The sequence below is a fragment of the Pseudophryne corroboree genome, chromosome 11 (assembly GCF_028390025.1).
Source record: "Pseudophryne corroboree isolate aPseCor3 chromosome 11, aPseCor3.hap2, whole genome shotgun sequence".
NCBI classification, from domain to species: domain Eukaryota; kingdom Metazoa; phylum Chordata; class Amphibia; order Anura; family Myobatrachidae; genus Pseudophryne; species Pseudophryne corroboree.
The window spans coordinates 161,142,200-161,165,389 of record NC_086454.1 but is presented as its reverse complement, the minus strand read 5'-3'; the positions used below and the strand labels follow the sequence as shown (position 1 = coordinate 161,165,389).

Sequence of the window (23,190 nt, the reverse complement as noted above, 5' to 3'; positions counted from 1 at the left end):
AGAAGGGCTTTTACAAGACAAAGCCGCCAATTCTGATACTCGCCTGGCAGAAGCCAAGGCCAATAACATAACCACCTTCCACGTGAGATATTTCAGATCCACGGTTTTTAGTGGTTCAAACCAATGTGATTTTAAGAAACTCAACACCACGTTGAGATCCCAAGGTGCCACAGGAGGCACAAACGGGGGCTGACTATGCAGCACTCCTTTTATAAATGTCTGAACTTCAGGTACTGAAGCTAGTTCTTTTTGAAAGAAAATCGACAGAGCCGAGATCTGTACCTTAATGGAACCCAATTTAAGGCCCATAGTCACTCCTGCTTGCAGGAAATGCAGAAATCGACCTAGTTGAAATTCCTCTGTTGGGGCCCTTTCGGCCTCACACCATGCAACATATTTTCGCCATATGCGGTGATAATGAGTTGCTGTAACCTCTTTCCTGGCTTTAGTAAGCGTAGGAATGACTTCCTCCGGAATGCCCTTTTCCTTCAGGATCCGGCGTTCAACCGCCATGCCGTCAAACGCAGCCGCGGTAAGTCTTGGAACAGACAGGGCCCCTGCTGCCGCAGGTCCTGTCTGAGTGGCAGAGGCCATGGGTCCTCTGATATAAATTCTTGAAGTTCTGGGTACCAAGCTCTTCTTGGCCATCCACGAGTATCGTTCTTACTCCTCGCCTTCTTATTATTCTCAGTACCTTTGGTATGAGAGGCAGAGGGGAGAACACATAAACCGACTGGTACACCCACGGTGTTACCAGAGCGTCCATAGCTATCGCCTGAGGGTCCCTTGACCTGGTGCAATATCTTTTATAGCTTTTTGTTGAGGCGGGACGCCATCATGTCCACCTGTGGCCTTTCCCAATGGTGTACAATCCTATTGGAAGACTTCTGGAGGAAGTCCCCATTCTCCAGGGTGGAGGTCGTGTCTGTTGAGAAGATCTGCTTCCCAGTTGTCCACTCCGGGAATGAACACTGCTGACAGTGCTAACACATGATTTTCCGCCTATCGGAGAATCATTGTGGCTTCTGCCATCGCCATCCTGCTTCTTGTGCCGCCCTGTTGGTTTACATGGGCGACTGCCGTGATGTTGTCTGATTGGATCAGTACCGGCTGGTTTTGAAGCAGAGGCCTTGCTGGCCTCAGGGCATTGTAAATGGCCCTCAGATCCAGAATATTTATGTGTAGGGAAATAACCTGACTTGACCAAAGTCCCTGGAAGTTTCTTCCCTGTGTGACTGCCCCCCAGCCTCAAAGGCTGGAATCCATGGTCACTAGGACCTAGTCCTGTATGCCGAACCTGCGGCCCTCTTGAAGATGGGCACTCTGCAGCCACCACAGTAGAGATACCCTGGTCCTTGGAGACAGGGTTATCAGCCTATGCATCGGAAGATACGATCCGGACCACTTGTCCAACAGGTCCCTCTGAAAAGTTCTTGTATGGAACCTGCCTAATGGGATTGCTTCGTAGGAAGCTACCATTTTTCCCAGGACTCGCGTGCAATGATGCACCGCTACCTATTTTGGTTTCAGGCGGTCTCTGACTAGAGATGACAACTCCTTGGCTTTCTCCTCCGGGAGAAACACTATTTCTGGTTTATGTCCAGAACCATCCCCAGGAACAGTAGACGTGTCATAGGAACCAGCTGTGACTTTGGACTGTTTAGAATCCAACTATGCTGTTGTAGCACTTTCCAAAATAGTGCTACCCCGACTACCAACTGCTCCTTGGACCTCTCCCTTATAACGAGATTGTCCAAGTACGGGATAATTACAACTCCCTTTTTTCGAAGGAGTATCATCATTTCAGCCATTACCTTGATAAAACACCCTCGGTGCCATGTACAGTCCAAACGGCAGTGTCTGGACTTGGTAATGGTAATCCTGTACCACAAATCTGAGGTACTCCTGGCGAGGATGGTAAATGGGGACATGCAGGTAAGCATCCTTGATGTCCCGGGATACCATGTAATCCCCCTCGTCCAGGCTTGCAATAACCGCCCTGAGCGATTCCATCTTGAACTTTAATTTTTTTATGTTCAAGGATTTTAAATATAAAATGGGTCACACCGAACCATGCGGTTTCGGTACCCCAACCCGTGTGGAATAGTAACCCCGTCCTTGTTGAAGTAGGGGCACCTTGAGTATTACCTGCTGGGAATACCGCTTATTAATTGCCTCTAGCACAGCCTCCCTGCCTGAGGGAGTTGTCAGCAAGGCATATTTTAGGAAACGGCTGGGGGGAGACATCTCGAATTCCAACTTGTACCCCTGAAATACTACTTGAAAGAAACAGGGATCCACCTGTGAGCGAGCCCACTAATTGCTGAAATTTTTGAGACGGCCCCCCACCGTACCTGGCTACACCTGTGGAGCACCCGCGTCATGGTGTGTACTCACAGGAGGTGGGGGAAGAATCTTGATTCTGGGAACAGGCTGACTGGTGCAGCTTTTTCCCTCTACCCTTGTCTCTGTACAGAAAGGAAGCGCCATTTGACCAGCTTGCTTTTCTGAAGCCGAAAGGACTGTACCTTTGTCTGTGAGGAAACCTGAGGTAAAATTATTTCTTCCCAGCAGTTGCTGTGGATACGAGGTCCCAGAGACCATCCCCAAATAATTCCTCACCCTTATAAGGCTCTCTATGCGCTTTTTAAGTCAGCATCACCTGTCCAGTGACAGGTCTCTAATACCCTCCTGACAGAATGGACATTACATTTATTTTGGATGCCAGCCGGCAAAATATCCCTCTGTGCATCCCCCATATATAAGACGACGTCTTTAATATGTTTTTATGTTTGCCAACTAGTATCCCTGTTTGACAGGGTCACCGACCACGCTGCAGCAGCACTATCTGCAGGTCTCAGTCTAGTACCTGAGTGTGTAAATACAGACTTCAGGATAGCCTCCTGTTTTTTATCAACAGGTACCTATTAAAGTGGCCGTATCCTAAGACGGCAGTGCCACCTTTTTTGACAAACGTGTGAGCGCCTTATCCACCCTAGGGGATATCTCCCAGCGTAACTTATCCTCCTGGGGGGAAAGGGTACGCCATCAGTAACTTTTTATAAATTACCAGTTTCTTAACGGGGGAACCCACGCTTTTCACACACTTCATTTATTCATCTGATGGGGGAACAAAACACTGCCTGTTTTTTCTCCCCAAACCTAAAAACCCATTTATAGAGGTGCTTGGGTTAAAGTCAGAAATGTATAACACATTTTTTATTGCCGGGATCAAGTCACGGATGTTCCTAGTGGATTGTGTATATGTCTCCACCTTGTCGACACTGGAGTCAGACTCCGTGTCGACATCTGTGTCTGCCATCTGAGAGAGCGGGCGTTTTTGAGCCCCTGATGGCCTTTGAGACGCCTGGGCAGGCACGGGCTGCGAAGCCGGCTGTCCCACAGCTGTTACGTCATCCACCCTTTTATGTAAGGAGTTGACACTGTCGGTTAATACCTTTTACCTATCTATCCACTCTGGTGTCGGCCCCACAGGGGGCGACATCACATATATCGGCCTCTGTTCCGTCACCATATAAGCCTCCTCATTCAACATGTCGACACAGCCGTACCGACACACCGCAGACACACAGGGAATGCTCTAAACGAGGACAGGACCCACAAAAGCCCTTTGGGGGGACAGAGTGAGAGTATGCCAGCACACACCAGAGCGCTATATAATGCAGGGACTAACTGAGTTATGTCCCCTATAGCTGCTGTTTTTATATATAATGTATACTGCGCCTAAATTTAGTGCCCCCCCTCTCTTTATTAACCCTTTGTAGACTGCAGGGGAGAGCTAGGGAGCTTCCTTCCAGCGGAGCTGTGAGGGAAAATGGCGCCAGTGTGCTGAGGAGATAGGCTCCGCCCCTTTTTCGCGGCCTATTCTCCCGATTTTTATGGAATTCTGGCAGGGGTATTTACCTCATATATAGCCCCTGGGGCCATATATTGAGGTATTTTAGCCAGCCAAGGTGTTTTTATTGCTGCCCCAGGGCGCCCCCCCCAGCGCCCTGCACCCTCAGTGACCGAAGTGTGAAGTGTGTGAGAGGAGCAATGGCGCACAGCTGCAGTGCTGTGCGCTACCTTGGTGAAGACAGGATGTCTTCTGCCGCCGATTTTCCGGACCATCTTCTTGCTTCTGGCTCTGTAAGGGGGACGGCGGCGCGGCTCCGGGACCGAACATCAAGGCTGGGCCTGCGGTCGATCCCTCTGGAGCTAATGGTGTCCAGTAGCCTAAGAAGCCCAATCCGGCTGCAAGCAGGCGAGTTCGCTTCTTCTCCCCTTAGTCCCTCGCTGCAGTGAGCCTGTTGCCAGCAGGTCTCACTGAAAATAAAAAAATCTAAGACTATTACTTTCTAAGAGCTCAGGAGAGCCCCTAGTGTGCATCCAACCTCGGCCGGGCACGAAATCTAACTGAGGCTTGGAGGGGGGTCATAGTGGGAGGAGCCAGTGCACACCAGGTAGTCTAAGATCTTTCTAGAGTGCCCAGCCTCCTTCGGAGCCCGCTATTCCCCATGGTCCTTACGGAGTTCCCAGCATCCACTAGGACGTCAGAGAAATTAGATATTATCCCCTTAATGGAATCTAACCATGGGGGTTCTGCCCCACTAGCCTGAGAATGTGCACTATCCTGAGGAGAGGGTAGCGAGTCTCCGGAGTCCCTGGACATGGTAACGTGAAGGGACACACACACACACAGAAGGTGAAAACACAGTTTATCCCACACAGAGCCCGCAGAGGGAGACAGAAAATGGAGCCAGCCACACCGCATACTTGTAGCCAAGTAAAACTTAGCTGGGTCGCCACCCTAAATCCATTAATAGGGCTTAGTATTCTACAACACTCCACCCCCTTCTAAGACCCCTTGTACCGCTGAGGACACATGCAGTCTTTGTGAAGGAGCTGCGCTTCCCTGTGATGCCTTCCAGTGTAAGCTGCAGAGGGAAAATGGCGCTTGTGAGCTGCTGGATCCGCTCAGAGTGAAGACCCGCCCCCGTAATGGCACGCGGCTTCCCGTTTTTTTTATCCCGGCCTGAGGTCGTTTGCTTAACAGAGGGTTAGAACCCTTGTTAAGCTATGTAGCCAGTGTGGGTATTCATTGGTGGCTCAGCGCGCCTGCCTTACAGCGGGATACACTGACCGCATGTCCTCCTGAGCCTCCCGGAGCGCAGCCTGCATGTCAGCACTGCGCTCCTACCCTCATGCCGCCATTCCCGCTGGCGACCCGCTAACCAGGACACCGGCATCCTTCTCACCACTTCTTCTTTCTTCTGGCTCAGTTAGGGGTGGCGGCGTGCCGCGGGAGGGTACGCTCGCCGTGGTGGGGCTTGTAAATTACTCCCTCAGGAGCTCAGTGTGTCAGCGGAGTAACGGGACCATTAACTCTGTAGGAAGGTGGACCGTTCTCCCCCTAAGTCCCACGAAGCAGGCATGCCGATGCCACCTAGCAGTGCCTGAAAACAACAAATAGAAAATAAATGCAGAAAACTCTTCAGGAGCTTCCCTAAGCGTGACCGGCTCCTCCAGGCACATTTTCTAAACTGAGTCTGGTAGGAGGGGCATAGAGGGAGGAGCCAGTGCACACTATTGATTTCTTAAAGCGCCCAAGGCTCCTAGTGGACCAGTCTATACCCCATGGTACTAATGTGGACCCCAGTATCCTCTAGGACGCAAGAGAAATATATATATTATGTCGTCATTAACATCATTTTCTCCTTCTCCTTTAATTACAGAAGATCTTCTAAAAGTCATTTAACTACAAGTCAGCGCTAAATAAAAAACCTTAAATTGTTTCCCGCAGCCTGTAATACAGTATAACATGGCTGCTGCTTTGAATAACAGTAGGGGAAGGAGTGCTTTTAAACTCCGCCTCCCCTCTAGCGGACAGCCCACTCGGCCAGCGCGCCTGATTTACCTAACCAAAATGGCCGCCATTGAAAATTTCTGTTGACCTTGCCGCTAGGCTTCCCTGCAGCGAGGTGCCTCCTGCCTGACAGAATGCTCAATGCACTTATCGAATGCTGGGAAGGAGCTCCTGGTTCCCCTCCTATTGAATGTACCCGCTAGCTTCTATCCGGCTGCGTTACTCCTACTATCCAACTGTCAGCAGCGTCTTATATAGCGGTGATGATAGAGGAAAGCTGCCAGGCGGCTCTGCTGCACCCCAGCCTTCCAGCTGTTATATGTGCGCACTGGCCGCCAGCCACCTAAGCTGCACTGTCCCGCTGCTCCGCTCCGGAGCTGCCTCTCTGCCAGAGCTTAGTCAGTTCAGCGGGGAATCCATACATAGGCGCAGCACTCTGTTACTCACTGTTAGAGACCTTCTGTAGGAGATGCTGATCCCTTCCACCGGGATCTTAGTCTCCGTGTACTGTTAAAGTACACTTCAATTGAGCCTGCACCCTCCTTACCGACAGGTGGGATATGGCTATAGTTAAGAAAAAAATCCTAAAGAAAAAGAAACTTTAGTGGAGCAAGAGCTCCTTTCTATGCTTACACCTCCTAGCACAATTTTTCAAACTGGAGGGATTAGGGGGCGTGAAGGGGGAGGAGCCAGCTGTGCATTATTATTATTATTTTTTATATAGATTGTGCTGCCTCCGGTCTGCATCCTTCACATCCCAGCTGCACTAGATCTCCAGTGTCCCCTAGTGGATGAACGAGAAAGTTCAGTTTTGTTATTTATCTTAATATGCTAATTAAGCAGGATGGAAGCTTACCAGTACATAATTAACAGGTTAAATACACCAAAAAAAACAACAACCTTTCACCCTTAAATGAGTAAATTGTGTATAAACATAAGGTGGCAGCATTTAAAGAGAAACCAAACAATACAGCCAGAAGCACAGGTTTCTCTTTACCATTATACTTTTATGGGTTCAATTATATTTTATGCACAATAGTTATCTAATACCAATGTAATACACTAGGTACTGACTTGCAGAATGAGCTCTGTTCACATGTCTTGAAGTTGCTCCTATCAACACTCAAGGCGGGAGTAAGACAGACCGAGAACAGGACTATAAGCCCAAGGAACCTGCAAAAGAAAGAGCATAATGAGTTCAGGGATCCAGGCAGCAGAAAAAGCCAAGCACTTTGGAAAAACAGGATTTTAATACCTACCGGTAAATATCTTTATCGTAGTCCATAAGGGATACTGGGGTTCACTTAACACAATGGGGTATAGAAGGGGTCCAAAGGAGCCAGTGCACTCTAAATTCCTTCAACTTGGTATGCTGGCTCCTCACCCCTATGCCCCCTCCCATAGGCAGTTATAAGTGAAATAGTGCACGAAGGAGAAAGGACATACTTGAGAGAAGGAACATAACAATGAGTGGTGAGATTCACCAACACACCGTAACATAAAACCACCATCAACGGCTGGAACAAAAACAGCAACAGCTGAACAGGTAACTTTTGAAAAAGAAAAACCTGCAGAGAAGTAAAACACACAGAGGCGGGCGCCCAGTATCCCTTATGAACTACGAGAAAGGAATTTACCGGTCAGTATTAAAATCCCGATTTCTCTGGCATCCATAAGGGATACTGGGGTTCACTTAATATGATGGGGACGTCCCAAAGCATCCAGAACGGGCAGGAACATGCAGAGATGCCTGCAGTACCGCTTGCCCAAACTGGGTATCCTCTTTGGCCAGGGTATCAAACTTATAGAACTTCACAAAAGGTGTTCTTCCCCGACCAGGTAGCAGCTCGGCATAGTTGCAAGGTTGAGACTCCACAGGCAACTGCCCAGGAAGACCCCACTGATCTTGTAGAGTGGGCCTTCAGAGACTGTGGAACGGGCAAGGATGCCAACACATAGGCCTGTTGGATAGTCAACCTAATCCAACGAGCAATGGACTGCTTAGAAGCAGGGCAACCCTTTTTCTGTGCATCATACAGCACGAACAAGGAATCAGTCTTTCTGATCCGAGGCGCTCTCTTGACATATATCTTCAAGGCCCTCACTCCGGAGGAGCAGATGTATCAGAACTTGATGGGACTACAATCGGTTGATTCATATGGAACAACCTTCAGCAGGAACTACTGTCTAATCCTGAGCTCAGCTCTGTCCTCGTAAAAGACTAAGTAGGGACATTTACACGATGAGGCCCCCAATTCTGAGAGACGCCTAGCAAAAGCCAGGGCCAGCAACATCACCGTCTTCCACGTGAGGTTCGTCTTCTTCCGTCAAAGGTTCAAACCAGGAGGACTGTAGAAATTCCAACACCACATTCAAGTCCTAGGGTGCCGTGGGCAGTACAAATGGAGACTCGGTATGTGGAGAACTCCCTGCAAGAAGGTCTGAACTTCTGGCAACACTGTCAACTTCTTCTGGAAGAAAATGGAGAGAGCTGAAATCTGGACCTTAAGGGAACCCAGACGTAAGCCCTTATCCACACCAGCCTGCAGGAAATGTGAGACGTCCTAAGTGGAACTCTGCAGGTGGATATGTGCATTCCTCGCACCAGATATGATGATAGTGTTTTGATGTTACAGGTTTTCTGGCCTGAACCATGGTTGCAATAACCTTCTTGGAAAGGCCTTTGCGAGTTAGCATGCTCCACTCAACTTCCAAGCCGTTAAACAAAGTCGCCGTGAGTCCGGGTAGACGAGCGGTCCCTGTTGCAGATGATCTTTTCTCAGTGGCAGAGGCCAAGGGTCTGTTACGGACATGTCTAGAAGATCTGCGTACCACGCCCTCCGAGGCCAATCTGGGGCAATAAGAGTTGCCTGGACTCCTTGATTCCCGATTCGTTTGAGCACCCTAGGGAGCAACGGAATCGGAGGAAACCGGTAGACCAACCAATAAGGCCAAGGAGACGTCAGTGCATCTATTGCCCTCAGCTGAGGGTCCCCGGTTCTTGAGCAATACCAGCAAAGCTTCTTGTTGAGTCGAGAAGCCATCATGTCTATCTGTGGGAAGCCCCACAAGTCGACGATCTGTTGAAACACCCGTTGGTGGAGACCCCACTCTCCCGGGTGGAGATCGTGGCGACTGAGGAAGTCCACTTCCCAGTTGACCCCCCCAGAAGGAAGATGGTGGACATCGCTTTTGCATTTCTTTCTGCCCAGAGGAGTATTTTTGACACCTCTCGCATGCAGGCACTGCTTTTTGTCCCTCATTGTCGATTTATGTAAGCCACTGCCGTGGCGTTGTCCGACTGAACTCAGATCGCCCGATCTCTGAGCAGAGGAGAGACCTGAAGCAGAATATTGTAGAGCACCCGAAGTTCTAGAACGTTGATCGGAAGAAGGGCTTCGTGGGTTTACCATCTGCCCTGGAGCAGAGTCCCTTGGGTGACAGCACCCCATCCTCTCAGACTCGCATCTGTCGTGAGGAGGATCCAATCCTGAATCCCCCAACTGAGACCTTCCAGTAGGTTGGAGGACTGTATACACCGCAGGAGGGAGATCCTGGCCTGAGGTGACAGCTGAATTATCCGGTGCACTTGAAGATGTGATCCACACCACTTGCTCAGGAGATCCAATTGAAAAGTTCTGGCATGGAACCTTCCGTATTAAATGGCTTCGTAGGAGGCTACCATCTTTCCCAACAACTTTATGCAAAGATGAATGGATATCGGAGTAGGCCGTAGGACTAGTCGTACCATCTCCTGAAGTGTTTTAGCTTTGTCCTCTGAGAGGAACACTTTTTGGGGCACAGAATCTAGCCACATTCCCAGGAACAGGAGCCGCTGGGTTGGCTCCAAGTGGGACTTCTGGAAATTGAGGATCCACCCATGGTGTGACAGAAGTTGGATAGTGCGGTCCATACGGTGCAATAAAAGCTACCTGGATCTTGCCTTTATCAAGAGATCGTCCAGATAAGGGACAATACTGACCCCTTGGAACATCATATCTGCCGTCACCTTGGTGAATACCCTCGGGGCTGTGGATAGGCCAAAGGGTAGGGCCTGGAACTGGTAGTGATCGTTCAGTAAGGCAAACCACAGGTAAGCCTGGCGAGGCGGCCAAATGGGGATATGGAGATAAGCGTCATTTATATCCAGAGTCCAGGAACTCCCGTTCCTCCAGGCCCGCAATCACTGCTCTCAAGGATTCCATCTTGAACTTGAAAACCTTGAGGTAAGGGTTTAAGGATGTCAGATTCAGAATGGGCCGTACCGAACTGTACGGTTTTCGGCACCACAAACAGGTTGGAGTAGTAGCCCTCTCCCCGTTGTGGCAGTGGTACTGGAACAATAACCTTGGACTGAACCAACTTTAGGATAGCCTGTTGCAGCGTAACACGTATATCCTCCAAAGCTGGTAAGCCCGATTTGAAAAATAGTTGGGGAGGAGCGCTGTCGAACCCCAGCTTGTAGCCCTGGGAAATAAGGTCCCATACCCAGGTATCCTGGCAGGATCTGTCCCAGATGCGGCTGAAGTGGCGCAGATGAGCTCCCATCTCGAGGTCCCCTAGGGGTAGGTAGGCACCGTTATGCTGAGGTTTTTGAGGAAGCTGCATTGGTGCTTGGTTCCCGGGAAACAGCAACAGCTGGGTTTTCTTGACTTACCTCTGGTGCCTCGTGCCGCATTGGAGGCACCTCTGGCTCTTGATCTGAACCTGGTGGTCTGAAAGGACTGGTTGGATGGCCCTGGGTATGAATGCCTAGCCGGCGGGGCCCCTGAGGGGAGAAACATGGATTTCCCTGCAGTGACCTTAGAAATCCATGTATCTAATTCAACCCCGAAGAGCCACTCCCCTGAGAAAGGGAGAGACTCCACTCTGCGTCCGCAATCCACTGACGGAGCCACAAAGCTCTGCGCGCTGACACTGCCATGGTAGTAGTCCTAGCATTAATAGTGCCTATTTCCTTGAGAGAGTCACACAACACCCGTGCAGTGCCTTGAACGTGTTTGAGGAGGGTCACCATAGTGACCAGGGGCATATCCCCCGCAAAGCCCTCTTGAAGAGGAGTCGCCCAGGTATGGATGGCATGAGACATCCAACAACCCGCTATCACAGGTCTTTGTGATACGCCAGCAGCTGTGTAAATAGACTTTAGCATAGTTTCTATTTTCCTGTCCTCAGGGTCTTTGAGCTGAAAAGACCCAGGGGCCAGCAGTACCACCTTCTTAGAGAGGCGGGAGATTGAGACATCAACGGCTGGGGGTTCTTCCCAATGTTTCCTACCTTCCGGTGTAAATGGGAAAGAGCGTAAAAACTTCATTGTAACCAGATATCTTTTATCAGGAGTTTTCTAGGCTTGTTTAAAAACCTCATCTAGTGTTCACTCTAGGTGTCTTTCACAGGGCGCTGCGCCCTGCCTCTTTTTTAGACACCTAAATGCCGCCCTGCCCGTTTGCGTGCGCCCTCCCGCCCCGCACTTTGCTGCCCGCCGGACGCCACCACGCCGCCGGACACATTAAGCACACTGTCCCCAGTGATTGCAAAGACCCGGTGACGCGCTCCTCATTAGGCCAATCCCTAAGGGGGATTTTTGTATGTTTGCCTGATGCTGGTCCCGGGCTAAATGATGTAAAGAGGAGGTGGAGCCAATTTCCCTTCCTCTTTGGCGCCTGGCTGCTTGCGGCAGGTGAGTGAAGGCTAGTGCCGAGTGCGGGTGATGGATGGGTTGCCACAGAGTTTCTGGGGGGTGCTGGCGATTTGTAGGGATCGGTGTCCTCCATGATCTTGTAGGTAAAGCTGGGCTTTGTGACTGGGGCTTCCCGCGGTGCCGTCTGAGGCGGTGGCCGCGCTGTCGCTCTTGCTTTGAGGTGTCCGCTACGGCCCTGGGGGGGGGACAAGGTGGTTACTGCAATGTGCCTCAGTGCTCTTACCTGGTGCAGTGTGCCTCAGTGCTCTTACCTGGTGCAGTGTGCCTCAGTGCTCTTACCTGGTGCAGTGTGCCTCAGTGCTCTTACCTGGTGCAGTGTGCCTCAGTGCTCTTACCTGGTGCAGTGTGCCTCAGTGCTCTTACCTGGTGCAGTGTGCCTCAGTGCTCTTACCTGGTGCAGTGTGCTTCAGTGCTCTTACCTGGTGCAGTGTGCTCTACCGGGCGCAGTGTGTATAACGCGTTCCAACTGGCGCAATGTGTATAACGCGCTCTGCCTGGCGCAATGTGTATAACGCGCTCTGCCTGGCGCAATGTGTATAACGCGCTCTGCCTGGCGCAATGTGTATAACGCGCTCTGCCTGGCGCAATGTGTATAACGCGCTCTGCCTGGCGCAATGTGTATAACGCTCTCTGCCTGGCGCAATGTGTATAACGCTCTCTGCCTGGCGCAATGTGTATAACGCGCTCAGCTGGCGCAATGTGTATAACGCGCTCAGCTGGCGCAATGTGTATAACGCGCTCTACCTGGTGCAATGTGTATAACGTGCTCTACCTGGTGCAATGTGTATAACGTGCTCTACCTGGTGCAAAGTGTATAACGTGCTCTACCTGGCGCAATGTGTATAACGTGCTCTACCTGGCGCAATGTGTATAACGTGCTGTACCTGGCGCAATATGTATAACGTGCTCTACCTGTCGCAGTGTGTATAGGAGGTTCTACCCGGTGCAGTGTGTATTAGCTGCACTACTGTGTGGTGTAATGGGAAGTGCCACTATTATGTGGCCATTCCCCTTCCCCACGAAAAACGCCCCTAAATTTTTGCACTGTCCATTCTTTAGCATGTGGGAATGGGAGGACCAAGCATTTTAGTATGTACCTAATTTTGCCCTTCTAACTGAAAAATGTGCCCTCCCGAATGAAAAATGTGCCCTCCCCGTGATCAGCACTCTGCCCTAAAAAAATCCTAGAGTGAACACTACTCATCTAGTTCCCCAGAATTAGGGAAGGTTATGTTAAGCTTCTTTTGCGCTAGGAAAAACTACTGGGGCGAAGCAGCATCTTCCAAAGGGATTTTTAATACATCCCTGATAGCAAGAATGAGGGGCTCAATACCCTGTGCAGAAGTGGACTCTTCTATATCAGGTTCCAATTCCTCCCCTTCCTCCTGAATATCCTAATCAGATTCTGAGAGTAGAGCAGGCAGCCCACATTTAAGAGGGGGGGCTGTCTTTAATCAGCCTTAGCAGCCAGGTCTGCAACAGCCTGTTGCAGTTGTAGTGTTGTCTGTTTATTATCATTGAGCTGAGATGACATGTCTGCCATCATAGTCTTTATGGCACCGAGCCAGGATGGCTCCTGACTCTCCCCCCCCAGCATCCACACTAACTTGGGAGGACTGACTGCATTGGTCAGACGATAGGGAACCAGAAGGGGAGAATCTGGTGTGACAAACCTTGCATACAGCGTGTTGGACCATAATTACAGTAACAACACTCACACACAGACAGACAAGTACAACAACAAGCCTGCCCTTACTGTGTGAGAGATGGAGACCTAAGGGGTCATTCAGACCCAATCGCACGCTGCCTTTTTTTGCAGCCGTGCAATCGGGTCTGAACAGCGCTTGTGTGCAGGCCGCAATGCGCAGGCGCATCGCTGGCCGGCAACGGGGGTTACAGGATAGCGACGGATTCTACAAAAAAAATGATTGCAGCGGCGATCGCAGGAAGGCGGCGTTCGTGGGCAGCAATTCACCATTTTCAGGAAGTGTCCAGGAAAATGCAAGCATGCCCAGCCGTTTCCAGGGAGGGTTCCAGACGTCAGCTCCGTCCAGGATCATCGCAGCGGCTGAGTAAGTCCTGAGCTGTGCAAAGACTGCACAAACTTTAGTTTGTGCAGCTCTCTGCACAAGCGTTCGTACCTGTGCACATCGATTACCCCCTCCCCTGTAGGCGGCGACCACCTGCTCGCTGCAGTGCAAAAAGTAGCCTGCGTGCGATCATGTCTGAATCACCCCCCTAGAGTGAGAGGAGGACAGCACACCCCAGCCCTGCAGACTTAGAAAATAAGAATTTACTTACCGATAATTCTATTTCTCGGAGTCCGTAGTGGATGCTGGGGTTCCTGAAAGGACCATGGGGAATAGCGGCTCCGCAGGAGACAGGGCACAAAAAAGTAAAGCTTTTACCAGATCAGGTGGTGTGCACTGGCTCCTCCCCCTATGACCCTCCTCCAGACTCCAGTTAGGTACTGTGCCCGGACGAGCGTACACAATAAGGGAGGCAATTTGAATCCCGGGTAAGACTCATACCAGCCACACCAATCACACCGTACAACTTGTGATCTAAACCCAGTTAACAGTATGATAACAGAAAGAGCCTCTTAAAGATGGCTCCGTAACAATATAACCCGAATTTGTTAACAATAACTATGTACAGTATTGCAGATAATCCGCACTTGGGATGGGCGCCCAGCATCCACTACGGACTCCGAGAAATAGAATTATCGGTAAGTAAATTCTTATTTTCTCTATCGTCCTAAGTGGATGCTGGGGTTCCTGAAAGGACCATGGGGATTATACCAAAGCTCCCAAACGGGCGGGAGAGTGCGGATGACTCTGCAGCACCGAATGAGAGAATTCCAAGTCCTCTTTTGCCAGGGTATCAAATTTGTAGAATTTTACAAACGTGTTTTCCCCCGACCACGTAGCTGCTCGGCAGAATTGTAATGCCGAGACCCCTCGGGCAGCCGCCCAAGATGAGCCCACCTTCCTTGTGGAATGGGCCTTAACAGATTTAGGCTGTGGCAGGCCTGCCACAGAATGAGCAAGTTGAATTGTGTTACAAATCCAACGAGCAATCGTCTGCTTAGAAGCAGGGGCACCCAACTTGTTGGGTGCATATAGTATCAACAGCGAGTCAGATTTTCTGACTTCAGCCGTCCTTGAAATGTATATTTTTAAGGCTCTGACAACGTCCAACAACTTGGAGTCCTCCAAGTCGCCAGTGGCCGCAGGCACCACAATAGGTTGGTTCAGGTGAAACGCTGATACCACCTTAGGGAGAAAAAGCGGACGAGTCCTCAGTTCTGCCCTATCCGAATGGAAGATTAGATAAGGGCTTTTATAAGATAAAGCCGCCAATTCAGATACTCTCCTGGCGGAAGCCAGGGCCAGTAACATAGTCACTTTCCATGTGAGATATTTAAAATCCACCTTTTTCAATGGTTCAAACCAATGGGATTTGAGGAAATCTAAAACTACATTTAGATCCCACGGTGCCACCGGAGGCACCACAGGAGGCTGTATATGCAGTACTCCTTTAACAAAAGTCTGTACCTCAGGAACTGAGGCCAATTCTTTTTGGAAGAATATTGACAGGGCCGAAATTTGAACCTTAATAGATCTCAATTTGAGACCCCTAGACAATCCTGATTGTAGGAAATGTAGGAAACGACCCAGTTGAAATTCCTCCGTCGGAACACTCCGATCCTCGCACCACGCGACATATTTTCGCCAAATGCGGTGATAATGTTTCGCGGTGACTTCCTTCCTTGCCTTAATCAAGGTAGGAATGACTTCTTCTGGAATGCCTTTCCCTTTTAGGATCTGGCGTTCAACCGCCATGCCGTCAAACGCAGCCGCGGTAAGTCTTGAAAGAGACAGGGACCCTGTTGTAGCAGGTCCCTTCTCAGAAGTAGAGGGCACGGGTCGTCCGTGACCAACTCTTGAAGTTCCGGGTACCAAGTCCTTCTTGGCCAATCCGGAGCCACTAGTATTGTTCTTACTCCTCCTCACCGTATAATCTTCAATACCTTTGGTATGAGAGGCAGAGGAGGAAACACATATACTGATTTGTACACCCAAGGTGTTACCAGTGCGTCCACAGCTATTGCCTGTGGATCTCTTGACCTGGCGCAATACTTGTCCAGTTTCTTGTTGAGGCGAGACGCCATCATGTCTACCATTGGTCTTTCCCAACAGTTTATTAGCATGTGGAAGACTTCTGGATGAAGACCCCCCTCTCCCGGGTGAATATCGTGTCTGCTGAGGAAGTCTGCTTCCCAGTTGTCCACGCCCGGGAAGAACACTGCTGACAGTGCTATTACGTGATTCTCCGCCCAGCGAAGAATCTTGGCAGCTTCTGCCATTGCACTCCTGCTTCTTGTGCCGCCCTGTCTGTTTACATGGGCGACCGCCGTGATGTTGTCCGACTGAATCAACACCGGTTTTCCTTGCAGGAGTGGTTCCGCCTGGCTTAGAGCATTTTAGATTGCTCTTAGTACCAGAATGTTTATGTGAAGAGACTTTTCCAGGTTCGTCCATACCCCCTGGAAGTTTCTTCCTTGTGTGACTGCTCCCCAACCTCTCAGGCTGGCGTCCGTGGTCACCAGGATCAAATCCTGTATGCCGAATCTGCGGCCCTCCAATAGATGAGCCTTTTGCAACCACCACAGAAGATATACCCTTGTCCTTGGCGACAGGGTTATTCGCAGGTGCATCTGAGGATGCGACCCTGACCATTTGTCCAACAGATCCCTTTGGAAAATTCTTGCATGGAATCTGCCGAATGGAATTGCTTCGTAAAAAGCCACCATTTTTCCCAGGACTCTTGTGCATTGATGTACAGACACCTTTCCTGGTTTTAGGAGGTTCCTGACAGGTCGGATAACTCCTTGGCTTTTTCCTCGGGAAGAAAAACCTTTTTCTGAACCGTGTCCAGAATCATCCCTAGGAACAGCAGACGTATCGTCGGAAAACAGCTGCGATTCTTGGAATATTTAGAATCCAGTCGTGCCGTCGAAGAACTACTTTAGATAGTGCTCTTCCGACCTCCAACTGTTCTCTGGAACTTGCCCTTTTTAGGTCGTGCAAGTAAGGGATAATTTAGATGCCTTTTTTCTTTGAAGAAACATCTTTTCGGCCATTACCTTGGTAAAAAGGCCCGGGGTGCCGTGGATAATTCAAACGGCATCGTCTGAAACTGATATTGACAGTTCTGTACCACGAACCAGAGGTACCCGTGATGAGAAGGACAAATTTTGGACATGGAGGTAATCCTTGATGTCCAGGGACACCATATAGTCCCCTTTTTTCCGGTTCGCTATCACTGCTCTGAGTGACTTTATCTCGATTTGAACCTTTTATGTAAGTGTTCAAAACATTTTAGATTTAGACTATGTGTCACCAAGCCGTCTGGCTTCAGTACCACAATATAGTGTGGAAAAATAATACCCTTTTCCTTGTCGTAGGAGGGGTACTTTGATTATCACCTGCTGGATATACAGCTTGTGAATTGTTTCCAATGCTGCCTCCCTGTCGGAGGGAGCCGTTGGTAAAGCAGACTTCAGGAAGCTGCGAGGAGAAGATGTCTCGACTCTCCAATCTTTACCCCTGGGATAATACTCGTACGATCTAGGGGTCAACTTGCGAGTGATCCCACTGCGCCCTGAGACTCTTGAGACTACCCCCCCACCTTGAGTCCGCTTGCACGGCCCCAGCGTCATGCTGAGGACTTGGCAGACGCGGTGGAGGGCTTCTTTTCCTGGGAAAGGGCTGCCTGCTGCAGTCTACTTCCCTTACCTCTATGTCTGGGCAGATATGACTGGCCTTTTGCCTGCATGCCCTCATGGGAAAGGAAAGATTGAGGCTGAAAAGACGGTGTCTTTTTTAGCTGAGATGTAACTTGGGGTAAAAAAGGTTGGATTTCCCAGCTGTTGCTGTGGTCCCCAGGTCCGATGGACCGACCCCCAAATAACTCCTTCCCTTTATACAGCAATACTTCCATCTGCCGTATGGGATCTGTATCACCTGACCACTGTCGTGTCCCTGACATCTTCTGGGAGATATGGACAACGCACTTATCTTGATGCCAGAGAGCAAATATCCCTCTGTGCATCTCACATACATATATATAGAATGCATCCTATTAAATGCTCTACATGAATAAAATATTTTCAGTCAGGGAATCCGACCAAGCCAACCCAGCACTGCATCTCCAGGCTGATGGCGATCGCTGGTCGCAGTATAACCACCGTATGTGTGTATATACTTTTTAGGATATTTTTCCAGCTTCCTATCAGCTGGCTCCTTGAGGGCGGCCGTATCTGGAGACGGTAACGCCACTTGATAAGCGTGTGAGCGCCTTATCACCCTAAGGGGTGTTTCCCAACGTACCCTAATTTCTGGCGGGAAAGGGTATAACGCCAATATTTGCTATCGGGGTAACCCTACGCATCATCACACACTTCATTTTATTTTATCTGATTCAGGAAAAACTACAGGTAGTTTTTTCACTCCCACATAATACCCTTTCTTGTGGTACTTGTAGTATCAGAAACACGTAACACCTCCTTCATTGCCCTTAACGTGTGGCCCTAATGAGAAATACGTTTGTTTATTCACCGTCGACACTGTATTCAGTGTCCGTGTCTGTGTCTGTGTCGACCGACTGAGGTAAATGGGCGTTTTTAAAACCCCTGACGGTGTTTCTGAGACGCCTGGACCGGTCCTAATAGATTGTCGGCCGTCTCATGTCGTCAACCGACCTTGCAGCGTGTTGACATTCTCACGTAATTCTCTAAATAAGCCATCCATTCCGGTGTCGACTCCCTAGAGAGTGACATCACCATTACAGGCAATTTCTCCGCCTCCTCACCAACATCGTCCTCATACATGTCGACACACACGTACCGACACACAGCACACACACCGGGAATGCTCTGACAGAGGACAGGACCCACTAGCCCTTTGGGGAGACAGAGGGAGAGTCTGCCAGCACACACCAAAAACGCTATAATTATATAGGGACAACCTTATATAAGTGTTTCTCCCTTATAGCATCTTTTATATATATACAATATCGCCAAAATCAGTGCCCCCCCTCTCTGTTTTAACCCTGTTTCTGTAGTGCAGTGCAGGGGAGAGCCTGGGAGCCTTCTCTCCAGCTTTTCTGTGAGAGAAAATGGCGCTGTGTGCTGAGGAGATAGGCCCCGCCCCTTTTTCGGCGGCCTCGTCTCCCGCTATTTTTGAAGTTAGGCAGGGGTTAAATATCTCCATATAGCCTCTGTGGGCTATATGTGAGGTATTTTTTTGCCTCTAATAAGGTTTTTATTTGCCTCTCAGAGCGCCCCCCCCAGCGCTCTGCACCCTCAGTGACTGTTGTGTGAAGTGTGCTGAGAGGAAAATGGCGCACAGCTGCAGTGCTGTGCGCTACCTTTATGAAGACTCAGGAGTCTTCAGCCGCCGATTTTGGACCTCTTCTCTCTTCAGCGTCTGCAAGGGGGCCGGCGGCGCGGCTCCGGTGACCATCCAGGCTGTACCTGTGATCGTCCCTCTGGAGCTAGTGTCCAGTAGCCAAGCAGCAAATCCACTCTGCACGCAGGTGAGTTCACTACTTCTCCCCTAAGTCCCTCGTTGCAGTGATCCTGTTGCCAGCAGGACTCACTGTAAAGTAAAAAACCTAAGCTAAACTTTCTCTAAGCAGCTCTTTAGGAGAGCCACCTAGATTGCACCCTTCTCGTTCGGGCACAAAATCTAACTGGAGTCTGGAGGAGGGTCATAGGGGGAGGAGCCAGTGCACACCACCTGATCTGGTAAAAGCTTTACTTTTTTGTGCCCTGTCTCCTGCGGAGCCGCTATTCCCCATGGTCCTTTCAGGAACCCCAGCATCCACTTAGGACGATAGAGAAAATCTGCATGCTGAATATAGTTTTATCATAGTAAAAACCAGATTACTTGTCCTATTTAGATTGTGTACAATAGCGGCTCTTCCCCTTGTAGTATACCCCCGTACCAGTTTCCTGTGTATCTCGGAGTGTCTGGGGTAGCTGTGTGTCCTTGCTGCTGCAGCGCTGGGCAGAGGAAGGCGCCAAAATGCAGATGGTCTCGCTCAGAGGAAGCTCCGCCCCCTGTAATGGCGCCGGAGCTACAGAGAATATTTATACTGGCAAAATCTCCCTATCATGTGCAAACCTTTCGGAGGCTGCTAGTTTGCACTACTGCTGCCAGTGTACACAGGGGGGCCATAGCTGGTCCCCTCGTGGAGAGTCCCGTATGCTGCCCCCGCGTTTTGCCACACCAAGAACCAGGGGAACCCCCTAACAGGGCCCCCGGTTTGTACTCCCCACTGATGTCACCTTCAGGCTTTGTTAGGAGTGTGCGGCGTGCTGCAATTGTGACCGCTAAGGCGCAGTGACCCGCTGTACAACAACCTCTCAGGACGGTGGTCCTGCAGCGGGGAAGAGGCTCTGACACCTTATAGAGGCCGGTGACCGCTCCCCCTCCAACTCCCACGGGGTATACTGTTGCCCAGACAGTCACCAATTTACACCACAGGCTACCCAGGTCCTTGCAAGGTTCAACCCTGGTAGATACTAGGGTCAAATTTCTGGGTAACTGGACCCTTACACATCAAATGGTACACGTTCAAAATCCCAGCTGTCGGGATCCTAGCTGTCGAAATAATGATGTTGGAATCCAGACACCCAATCCCGGCCAGGTCAGCATACCGACGCTGGAATCCCAAAGGGAAGTATAGACAGGAGTGTTAAGTTTTGGCTGCGGTGTGGGGGGGTGTGGGGTAGGGTTAGGCTGCGGGAAGAGAGAGAGAGGGTTGCAGTTAGGCTGCTTGGAGGGAAGTTAGGATTAAGCACTAAGGGGAAGGGTTAGTATGCTGAAATTGAGGGATTAGGCACTAAGGGGGAGGGTTAGGGTTAGTCTCCGGAAAGGGGGAGGTTAGGCACCAAGAGGGAGGGTTAGTCTGCGGAAGGGGGGGTGGGGGGTTAGGTTTAGGCACTAGGGGGCAGGTCAGAGTTAGGCGGGGGTAGAATAATTACCTCACCTCTGCCAGGGTCGTCACCATCAGGATCACATACCAATACCCACCAAACAATGGACATGGTATATTGGGATGCTGTTGTGACTGGCGGTCAGGAGACTGCCGACCACAACACCTCCCCCTGAAAATCCCAACAGTTGGCATGCTGACCAACAGGGACTATCCCCACTCGTGGGTGTCCATGACACCCACAGAATGGGAACAGAACCAGTGGCGACTGGCTTATTTACGCTCGCCCACACCTCCGCCGGTATTCCACTGCCGGGATACCAGTGGAAGTATGCTGACCAGCGGTCATGCATACCCAACCCGGTATATTCTGCACCACCACCTGAATGTCTTTCCCCAGCGACTTGCTGGCGGAAGACTGTTGTATCCCTCTTACAGTGTACAGGACATGATGGCTGCAAATATTGCTCTTCACAGGGAAATGTATTTGTTAAGTAAAGGCAGTGACTTGGGTAATGAGATCTGTGCACAATTCAAGTGTTTTATTAATACTTGACATCACTATCTCTCCCAAACCATAACATATCAGATCCCTGCTTATTTGTGCTGTTGGAGGGAATGGAGTAAATGGGAAGAGGCCTCCAAAGCATTCAGGAGAACCATCTACAAACAAATTTGGTTGAGTTCATAGGCAAACGCAGGGGGGGGGTTCCGGTTGCACGGAAACCCCCCTCCTCTTGGCAACTGGCTCACATTATGGCAAAAATAGCAATACTATATAATATGATTACTAGAGCTAGCGCCACATCACCAGTTTACCACTGCACATGCCCAGTGGTAGTAGCTTCTTCTACCAAGTTTGCGGTGTGTGTGGATCTGAGGCCTCCATCAGTGCTCTGGACCAGAGAGTAGCTACCAGGAAGAAGAGACAGGAGCCTTACCACTTGGTGGGAGAATGTGTGCTTAGAAAGTGCAGTACTGGTTCTATTATGTTTGTGTATTAATGTATTATATGTTTAACCTTTTCCTGACCACTTTGTTTGATATAGTCTATACTAGAGACCATCTATAGCAGGGCTGGCCAGACCGGTCGTCGAGATCTACCAACAGTTCACGTTTTCCAGGCTTCCTGGAGATCTGTAGAATTGTCAGTTAGGAATGAATGCAGCACATCTTAATTAGTAATGACTACACCTGTGCACCAGCTAGGTGTTCTGGAAAATGTGAACTGTTGGTAGATCTTGAGGACTGGTTTGGCCAGCTCTGATCTATAGTGATAAATAATAATGTATACCTTATAGTATCCAGTGTATAAAAAGACCACAGTTTACATTAACGTCCAGGGTCGGTACTAGGTTCTTCTGCCACTCCCCAAACTCCCGCACTTGCTCAAACGTTCTGTAGAGTGGGAGATTGTGGACTGACATTTGGAAACCCCCCTCTAAAAATCCTGCGTTTGCCACTGGAGTTGGTACTAGCATTTTAATCACAGCTCCCATAGGGTTAGCAGATTGCCATTTTTCTATGTGGTGACTTCAAAAGCTTCGGCAGCAAGGTCCTATCACTGACATGTTATCTGCTACACCTGCAAACCATCACCTACTATCAGCACCATCACCAGTCAGCTGCACTGCACTGAGTGTGGCTATTAATGTTGGTGCTACAAGGCCCAAAGCATTCATTGATCCTATTCACTGTCCTTATCTCACCTATAAAACACAGGCCAGCAGTGGGACGGTAGAGAGCTGCCCCTGGGGCACTGCACGGTGCTTGTGTTACTATGTGAGGGAGCACGTACAGGGCTCTATGAGGCTGCAGGAACACTAAGAGCACATTACTGTGGGGTCTCCCCATTTCTTGAGCAGTGCACAAAGCAGGTATCACAGAGCCCGGCGCCCATCCGCTGACCATGCTCTGTGCGCCATATATGCCAGTGGTGCCCAGAGGGCGTGGAACACGTCGCTGCCGCTGAATGAGTGGGACTGAGTGTAAGCTGGCCACATCATAGCTGTGTACGCGGACACTGTCGCTGTGCGCCCCTCCTCCAGGTAGCAGGATGCAGCCACCAGCGCTGCCCCTTCTCTCCTGCATGCGGCGTTGCGTACATGTATGCCTATACATCGGGCCCGCTCTCACCTCCTCCTTGCCTCCACCGCCATCTTGCATCCGCTCTGACCTTCGACCCCCCTCCCGGTAGCCGGCTCCCTGACACAGGCCACGCCCCGTCCGCGTGTGTCACCGTACTTTCTCTCGCGCTCTCCGGGACACGACAGCGCGTCTCATTGGGCAGTGAGAGGTAAACCACGCCCACCGCAGGAAGATGGGGTGATGTCACGCTGTGGCAGGGGCTTCGTTAGCAAATGAGAGAGAGAGAGACAAATCCGGGGCTGTGATTGGGTCAGAATCTGGGGGTCTGCGAATCCTGTCCTGTGCCGTGACGTCAGGGCATAACAAGTACTTCACTGCTTAGTAGTATGCCGGATGTGCTGCTGTTGTAGCACCCGGACGTAACATCGAAAGGAAATATCAGTGGTACCGATGTTTTTAACATAAGTTACAAAACATCTTTTTAACATTATTAGTTACAAAACATCCTTTAGTCCAGAGGTTCTCAAAC

At 50.1% G+C, this 23,190-nt stretch overlaps 1 protein-coding gene across 2 annotated transcripts in view; it reads right to left on the bottom strand.

Moving 5' to 3' along the window:
- The window catches only part of GANAB (glucosidase II alpha subunit), a 156,761-nt gene extending 133,895 nt beyond the window's left edge, over nt 1-22,866 (bottom strand). The window contains exons 1-2 of one of the 2 annotated variants that reach the window (XM_063945047.1): nt 22,710-22,866; nt 6,941-7,039 (exon numbers count right to left, since the gene is read on the bottom strand). In XM_063945047.1, the coding sequence (XP_063801117.1) occupies nt 6,941-7,039; nt 22,710-22,732 (122 nt within the window). In that variant the 5' untranslated portion in view covers nt 22,733-22,866. The remainder of the gene's footprint in view (nt 1-6,940; nt 7,040-22,709) is intronic. The other variant, XM_063945048.1, reaches the window with a different exon arrangement.
- Nucleotides 22,867-23,190: the final 324 nt, after the last annotated feature.